The sequence below is a fragment of the Phyllostomus discolor genome, chromosome 4 (assembly GCF_004126475.2).
Source record: "Phyllostomus discolor isolate MPI-MPIP mPhyDis1 chromosome 4, mPhyDis1.pri.v3, whole genome shotgun sequence".
In the NCBI taxonomy this organism is placed as follows: Eukaryota; Metazoa; Chordata; class Mammalia; order Chiroptera; family Phyllostomidae; genus Phyllostomus; species Phyllostomus discolor.
In genome coordinates this window covers 184,686,709-184,695,679 of record NC_040906.2, presented here as the reverse complement: position 1 = coordinate 184,695,679, position 8,971 = coordinate 184,686,709, and the positions used below count along the sequence as shown (strand labels likewise).

The following is an 8,971-nucleotide window of genomic DNA, read 5'->3' as shown; positions in this document are numbered from 1 at the left end:
TGTAGTGACAATACAAAAAAAATGTTTTTGCAAAGTTTAAGAATTATGAAGGACATGATTTAGTAAATGTGAGTTACTTAAAGATTTCAATAATGTTAAAATGTACTACTTGTTTTAATAATATATATTAATTTTAAAATCTTTATATACTTCTTCACTGTCGAATACTACATGTTTTATTTTTGGCATTTTTTTTCTCCTACAAGCAGCATTTACTTAGGATATCCTGTTTCTCTTTGCTCTCAGGTTATTCACCCATTTTAGACACAAAGGTGCCCAACCTAAAAACTGAATTTTTCTATTGCCAAGAACTGTTCTTGAATTACAGATGCATACAAATATTTAGGCATCTTGCTAAAAAGTACATTTTGGGGTGGGGTCTAAGTTTTTGCAGTTGCACAATGTGGCATATCAGATCTCCAGAACTTATTCATCCAACAGAACTGAAACTTGATACCCATTGAACAAAACTACCCATTTCCCCACCCTCCTGCCTCTGGTAACCTCTATTGTATTCTCTGCTTCTATGAGTTTGACTGTATTAGATATCTCACAAAAGTGAAATAAACTCTTGAAAAACTTCCAGCACATTACCAGGTGTAGATTAGTCAATAAACAGACCGATGTTAAATAAATATATGGAAAAAGATGAAGTAGAATAAAACAGGAAAGATTAAGCAGAGGTGAGGGTTGTAACTTTCTAATGTAGCAAATAACTCAGAAGGCAAGCACAATTCATAGAATTTAAAATATTTAAATAACATAATTGAAATGAATTAATAACAAGTGACTTTGAATTTTATAGGAACTGAAAATTACTGGACACATTTTAAGAAGAGGAGAAACACTGATTCACCTCCCTGGCAAAGAGTTGGAAAAGATAAAGCACCATGGATCTAACTTATATTCCTGAAGACATATCCAGTTGTCCAAAATTTGGAAACAAATCCTGTCCTCCCACCAGCCGCCCTTTTCATGTGCGAATGATGATGTACTCCATTATGACTGGAGCCATGGTTATCACTGTCTTTGGAAACTTGGTGATAATGATTTCCATCTCGCATTTCAGACAGCTTCACTCCCCCACAAATTTCCTGATACTGTCCACGGCAACCACGGACTTTCTGCTGGGTTTTGTCATTATGCCATACAGCATGGTGCGATCAGTGGAGAGCTGCTGGTATTTTGGGGATGGCTTTTGTAAATTCCATGCAAGCTTTGACATGATGCTCAGCTTGACCTCCATCTTCCACCTCTGTTCCATTGCTGTTGACCAGTTTTATGCCGTGTGCTACTCTTTACACTACATAGCCACAATGACCACCTCCATGATAAAGCGGCTGCTGGCATTTTGCTGGTCGGTCCCAGCACTTTTTTCTTTCGGTTTGGTTCTGTCTGAGGCCAATGTTTCTGGTATGCAGAGCTATGAGATCCTCGTTGCTTGTTTCCACTTCTGTGCACTTACTTTTAACAAGCTTTGGGGGACGATACTATTCACTACATGCTTCTTTACTCCTGGCTCCATCATGGTTGGCATTTATGGCAAGATTTTCATCATTTCCAAACAACATGCTCGAGTTATGAGCAACATGCCTAAGAACACACAGGGGGAAATGAAACCACATCTGTCTAAGAAAAAGGACAGGAAGGCAGCTAAGACCCTGGGTATAGTGATGGGGGTGTTTCTAGCTTGCTGGCTGCCTTGTTTCCTTGCTGTTTGGATTGACCCATACTTGGACTACTCTACTCCCATACTGATCCTTGATCTTTTGGTGTGGCTGGGGTACTTCAACTCCACCTGCAACCCCCTCATTCATGGATTTTTTTATCCCTGGTTCCGGAATGCTCTCAGGTTCATAGTGTCAGGAAAAATATTTAGCTCTCATTCAGAAACTGCAAATCTGTTTCCTGAAACACACTGATTTAGGAAAAAAACAATAAAAAGTGAGTAGAATATTGAAAATAAGGTTATCATTATTTTACTCAGAAGCACATATATTACATCCCCAAATAACTGCAAATATTATTTTATTGAATTTCAGTAATCTAGATACATTTTCTGGAAACTGCACAAGAGCTATGTTCAGTATCTTCGATCAGCCAATCAATCAATCAGTCAGTCATTAATTATCAACACTCACCTCGGACTTGTAAGAAAAATGTCCAAAAGATATATATACTATAGTGGAAAATAGGTTGCCTTTGACTAATTCACATGAAATCATTAAAGACCAACATAAGATTAAAACCTTAAATTGCTAATCATTTTGGTTCCTCTCTGATTCCATTCTAGAATCCACAAAAGGGAAGATCATTATGACCTGTGAGCCCACAAAGGGATCCATAGAGTGTGAGTTAAGACTTTCTTTATTATCAGCTAGCAGCCCACCTTATCATTCAGCTTGGAAGAATTATCCACAATCATTATGTAAATTATTCAGTTATTTCTGACACCCTGAAGCTCACTAGAAAGAACTGCTCATAGGAGATACAGTTGATAAAATAAATTGTCACAGGCAATTTGAACTTTTATCCTTATGATTTTTTATTTTGTGGCTTATATTTGAAATGACCTCCTGTTTCCTCTGTCTCTAGCTTCTTAACCTGCATGGTAGGTCTAAACTATTGGCCAGCAGTCACAAGGCCTTTTACCTGTTTTAACCACTTTCTCTGAAAGTTGCTTAGGGTCCTACCAGATACATATCACCCACACTGCAATGCCTACGATTTAAGTCAGATCATTAAAATTTGCTGAGAGTCTTTCTAGGAATTTTTCTGTGAAACATTTAGAGACAAAGAGTACCTTCCATTATTTGGTAGATTGGGACATGTGTGAGTAAGTAACAATCATGTCCATATCTCCTCATACCTGGGGTTGAGCTGTGGGAGCGGGAAAAGGAGGAGGAGAAGGACAGCAGGCTGTTCCTGAATCTAAGTTCAGTTTTCGGCCCTTAGAGAGTGAGGGATGGTGCAGAAAAGCAGGGTGGAATCAAATGAGTTGTTTGAAACACCTTTGTTGCAAAGACTGCATGATAAGAGAAGAACAAAGTAATTTAGAACATTGATGGCCATACGGGGAAGTTTTGAAATCCCCAACATTACTTTTCTTAAAACAGAACTGGACAATAATAGCTTTAACATTTGCAAAATTTTTTTGAATTGTGTTTTGAGCCTTTCAAACTTCCAGGAATCTGAAGTTGCCTCTTGCTCAGATGCAGTTTTAAAGTGAAGTGAGGCTAACACACTTTCTTTTTTTTTTTAATTTCAATCATTGTTCAAGTACAGTTTTCTGCCCCCTACTCCCGTTTCAGCCCCTCCACCCAACCCTCCCCCCTTCCCCCCATTACCCCCCACCCTTAATTTTTGTCTATGTGTCCTCCAAATTTGTTCCTGTAATCCCTACCCATTCCCCCCTGAAAAATGAAAGGACAAATGTCTTGGGAAGCCTGGCGCTCCTAGCTTCAGGCCCGTCTCAGCCTTTCCCCTCCATTCCTTTGCTTTAGCACCTGCCGCTGGAGCCTTCTTGCTATTTTTTCCTGACACGTGATGGTGGCACTTTTCACTTTTTATTCAGTTGGTTTGAAACATGATTCTTATTGCTTTCATTTAGGCTAAGACTTTCAGTTAGGGAATTACAGACAGAGAACTGCAATGTGGATGAATATCAGTGTGCATACCAGCCAAATGAATAGACACAGATGAGGCACATTTCCCATAAGGACTAAAGAGCCCACTGAAAACATCTAGCATTTGGTAATAAGTGAAGTGAGCATCTGTTGGATGTGAACTAACTTTCCTTCCTTCTTTCCTTCCTCCCTCTTTCCTCCACTCCCGCTTCCCTCTTTCTCTCATTTTCACTCTTCTTCACTTTGGCTTTGTGTGAGGCTAGTCCATGGATCCCTTTGAAGTCATGGGGATGATGATAGCATGTAAACAGATTCATCCTCCCAAAGCCAATTCTCTGGTGGCTTGCTGTGATCTCTTTGCTGGCAGCACCCTGAAGGTTGTTAAAGGACACTCCTTCAGACACGGGACACAGGTAATACAGCCTCAGGGGCATGTGCTGTGTATAAAAACTGAGGGCAGCACAGCCTGCCAAGAGCCTACCTGTGAGAGCTGAGGCCCAAGTGGGTTTTCAGGGGGACTCAGCAGGGAAGAGAGCAGTGAGTACGGTGGTCACATGCATGGTAAGAAACTTGGGCGCAATGGATCAGTCACCTTTCAATGGATTTAGCTCCAAAATACCTAATTAGCCAAAGAAATTCTGGGGAACCAAAGGAGAACACATTAAAAGAGGATAAAGATCAAATAGATTTATATTTGTGCATGGTGAAAATAATCAAGTTTAAAATACCAATTTATGAAGACAAATGTGGATCATTTTTAAGAGTCAATGAGACGGAGATCTACTGCAGATCTTTTTAGGTCTAATTCATAAGTAACCTGCCTTAACTAAAAAAAAATGCTACTGAGTAAGTGAGATATATCAAAACAAGATACAAACATTGTTTTCAGAGAAAGACTGAAAGGTGGAGTGGTTGAGCCCTGTGGCCAGTAAGAGAAGAAAAATCATGCCTGATAAAGCAGATGGGGTCTGCCCTTTACTAATTGTCCACTTTATTTACAGCACATTGTTGAGCTTGCTGAATATGTTTCTTCTTATTTAAGGGAAATACATATACAGAAATAAAATTTTAGGTATTTAAGGCCTGAGGAAAAGTCACTGCATCATTTTTCATTATTTCCTTGAAATTCTAAAGTACTTGTAGATTTTCAAAATCATTATTTCAGAGTCCTTGTGTCTGTTTCCTTACTCTGTAATCTTTTCCCTTAAAGAACTGAATTTGAGCTAAAAAACAATGCAATCTTTGCTCTTTTACAGAATTTAACAAAAATAATTAACATTTTCTATGCTTTTATTAGGTGATTGTTTACAATGTTGCTGTTAATTCCATTTTTTGTTGCAATGTTCTTGATAAAGAAAGAAAAAAAAGCTTAACAATGTCCCATGATGAAAGTGAGATGTCAAAGAGGGTTTAATTTTATTTATTAAAAAATTACTGCACCTTTTGTGGGACTGAATCTTCAAAGGAAAAGAATCTCTATTCTGTTCAGTTTTTAACTAACAAACCAAACCCCAACTGCATTTAATTTCATGACAATCTCTTTTTTTAACAAAGCAGACCAGCAGTCATATTGGCATTTTCTTACTTGTTTTTATAATTTCGGGTCAAAACTTTAAGGTGTGGACTTAAAAATATTGCTACTTTGACATTGCCTTAACAATTCACACATGTAATAACTTTTTAAATAAATGTGTCTTACCCTTTGTGTCTTACTATAACATTTAGAGGTTTACATATTCCCCTTATATACAATGGTATATCAAAAATATGAGATAAAACTACTATTTTCTAGCAGCTGTTTCATATCATGTTCTCCAAAAAAATTAACAGAAAATAAATAAAATTTTCCTATAAACCTAAGAGCTAAATGAATCATTGTTTCCGGGAAACGTTACACAGGACACTTACCCATGAGGCTGCTGTGTTTCAGGAATCTGTGTCTGTGCACGTACGGAGGCAAGTGCCTCAGTCACTCTGGGGTCATTGCTATTTGTACTTAAAGATCATTTTTAATAGATCATTAAAATGAATTCAATAAAAAATTAATTCACAACTGCAAAGAAGGTCAAAGGGAGAATAAAGTTAATTTAATAAAGAAGGTAAGTAGGTATGTAAAGCTGTATTACATCAGGATCTTAGAGCTTAGAAACCAAAGTGATAAGTAATGAAATAATTTGTGCTGTGTTTCAAAATCGATAGACTATAGTTTGTAAGAAAGTTAAATGAGTCTTTGTCATTCTTACATGTTATTTCTCTATGTTTTTGTTTCTCAAATTCAACTTAATAGCATAATATTTGATTGTTACAGTCAGGATATTTTAGAAAATATTTTAATCTGAGATACTAAAGAAAAATTTTTATCTGAGATATTAAATTACTATATCCAGATCAAATGAAATGTGCTAAACTGTTAAGATTTCAACTACTACACATGGGAAAGAATGTTGAGCTCTACTTGCAAATACTGTAAATATTACTGTCAAAGGTACTTGCATTCTCATTAATATATTTTTCAATTCAATCTGGTAGGACGTGCTTGTGGGTTCATTTTCCCAACAGACCAGGGACTTTTAATCTATTCTGAAGCCAAAGTCCACATCTCCAACCTGGCGCTGGATCTCACTAGTGCTTGTCATTGGTCATCAGAGTCACACATCCAGTCCTGGCACTGGAAAAACAATGTTGTATTCAAACCCATGTTGTATTCTGGGTGAGTCAATTCCATTAACCCACATTTTAAGAGCAATAGCATAAACTATATAAAGCTACAGCTTAAACAATGAGTGGGTCTATATGTCGAATTTGTTTCCAATATGAGACATGAAATCTCTGAACAACACCAACCTGAATTTGAATTCATGAAATTGCTCCTAAATAAAAGGAGATAACCTGTGAGATTTATAGAGCCTATCATTTGAGATGTTTTCCCTTTTACTTTGAGGTTATTCATGCATTATATTATAGGCTTTAAGATTTTCAGTTTACTACATATGGCCCTAAATTCTAAAAACTATATTGTTTGCACTTGACAGAGAAATGTTTCCTTTGTGCATGTTGTTTATGTTGTATATATCTGTGTCTATTGTGAGTATACTGTGTATTAAGTGGCAGGATCCAAAGCAATGCTCCTGACCAGTGTGGGGTTCAACCTGGGATTGGAAACGCAGCTAGCTGGGCCTTTCTGAGAAGCTGCCAATGATCTTTGTCATTTTTCCTTTCTTTCACAGAAAGGAGAGGAACACGGTACTTTTACAAAAAGACTTGTAGTAGCTAAGGCACCAGGACAATGAATTCACCTGCACTTTGGAAGGCCCCAGAAGTACAAGTCTGCTTTGCTTTGGTTAACAACTCATGCCCTAGAAATGTGAGGTCTGTGCTGACTGTCTCGGCCATGTACACGGTCATGATTGGTGCCATAGTGATGACCATACTGGGCAACCTGGTTGTGATCATTGCCATCACTCACTTCAAGCAGCTCCACACCCCAACCAACTTCCTGATCCTCTCCATGGCCACCACTGACTTTCTGCTGAGCTGCGTGGTCATGCCCTTCAGTATGATCCGTTCCATCGAATCCTGCTGGTACTATGGAGATCTCTTTTGCAAAGTCCACAGTTGTTGTGACATCATGCTCTGTACCACCTCCATTTTTCACCTCTGCTTCATCTCAGTGGATCGTTACTATGCTGTGTGTGACCCTTTGCATTATGTCAACAAAATTACCATCCCTGTCATAGAGGTCTTTCTGCTCATCAGTTGGTCTATTCCCATCTTTTTTGCCTTTGGCCTGGTATTCTCAGAATTAAACGTAATTGGTATAGAAGATTTTGTTGCAGCCATTGACTGCACTGGTTTGTGTGTGTTGATATTTAACAAGCTCTGGGGAGTTTTGGCCTCCTGTATAGCCTTCTTTCTCCCTGGGACTGTGATGGTGGGGATTTACATACACATTTTCACAGTAGCCAGGAAGCACGCTAAGCAAATCCACATGGGTCCTATGAGGAAAGAGGTTGGGTCAGAAGGGAGAATGAAAGCATCATCCAAAGCAGAGAGCAAGGCCACCAAGACTTTAAGCATAGTCATGGGAGTGTTTGTGCTGTGCTGGCTGCCCTTCTTCCTCTTGACAATTACAGACCCTTTCATTAATTTTACAACTCCTGAAGATGTGTATAATATCTGCCTTTGGCTGGGTTATTTCAATTCCACTTTCAATCCTATCATATATGGCATGTTTTATCCTTGGTTTCGCAAGGCATTGAGGATGATCGTCACAGGAATTATCTTCCACCCCGACTCTTCCACCCTAAACCTGTTTCCTGGACATGCTTAGGCAATGAATGCTCTCTGTTCTCTAAGGTTCTTTCCTGTTTTTTTTTTCCCAAAAGGATCTCAGGTGCTTTTTCCACCCCAAGGTAGGGACATGTGTGGAGTAGATCAGGAGATTCATCCAGCTGGTGTGACAGACACCTAAGTAGGAGCACTAAATTGAGTCTTCTGGGCATGCCAGAGCTGCCACAGTGGCTGATTGCCGGGGCTCTGAGGAAAGCACCTCTAATAAAAGAAACTCTCTTCCAAGGTTTGCTGACTCCTGAAGTTCTAAAATTAGAGATTCAGAATTTCACTTATTTGGCTTAAATAAAATAATAACAATCTTTTACTTTTTTTTCTTGTAAACATCAGAAGAGGAGACATAGCCCTGACTAGTGTGCCTCAGTTATTTGGGTATTTTCCCACAAACCAAAGGGTCAATGGTTCAGTTCTCTGTCATGGCACATGCCTGGGTTGCAGGCCAAGTCCACATTTGGGGGGCATGCAAGGAGAAACCAATTGGTATTTCTTTCTCACATCGATGTGGTGTCCCTCCCACTCTTTGTCCTTCTCTTTCCATCTTTCTAAAAATAAATAAATAAAATATTTTTAAAAAGAGGAGACAAAATTGGTTTTCACATTCATTGACAGCCATGTACAGTTTACCTTAATCTTTCTTGAGGTTATTATTAAATCTTAGGGAAGAGGGGAGAGGCCTTGAGAATGCCGGGAGCCTGCATTGTGCAGCATGTAGATGACAGAAAGAAAAAAGGAAGCAGACAGTTGTATTTACTTCATATTTTATTTGTTCTGAGTTAAACCTCTTTCCAAAAAGAGTTGCTATGAGGTTTGCAATATTTTGATAAAATTGCACTGTCTTATTAAATGAAAAGAATGGGTAAACAGTTTAGAAGTATGTTCTTTTTCTGAATATATAATTCTTATGTCTATACACATGTATCCTGCATGTATATATACAGGCATTGTACATCTCTTTGGGTTTGTGAGCACATACTAATTATTCACCAGGGCTGAGT

General features: G+C 38.3%; 2 protein-coding genes across 2 annotated transcripts; both read left to right on the top strand.

Annotated features, from left to right (window-relative positions):
* The first annotated feature begins 792 nt into the window (after positions 1 to 792).
* LOC114495406 (trace amine-associated receptor 3-like) lies at positions 793 to 2,471 on the top strand. The gene has a single exon (XM_028510688.2). It carries the CDS (start codon positions 891 to 893, stop codon positions 1,920 to 1,922), a length of 1,032 nt encoding a protein of 343 aa, XP_028366489.1. The 5' UTR covers positions 793 to 890; the 3' UTR covers positions 1,923 to 2,471.
* Positions 2,472 to 6,804: 4,333 nt separating this feature from the next.
* Positions 6,805 to 8,285, top strand: LOC114495134 (trace amine-associated receptor 4-like). The gene has a single exon (XM_028510279.2). It carries the CDS (start codon positions 6,913 to 6,915, stop codon positions 7,954 to 7,956), a length of 1,044 nt encoding a protein of 347 aa, XP_028366080.1. The 5' UTR covers positions 6,805 to 6,912; the 3' UTR covers positions 7,957 to 8,285.
* The last annotated feature ends 686 nt before the right edge of the window (positions 8,286 to 8,971 follow it).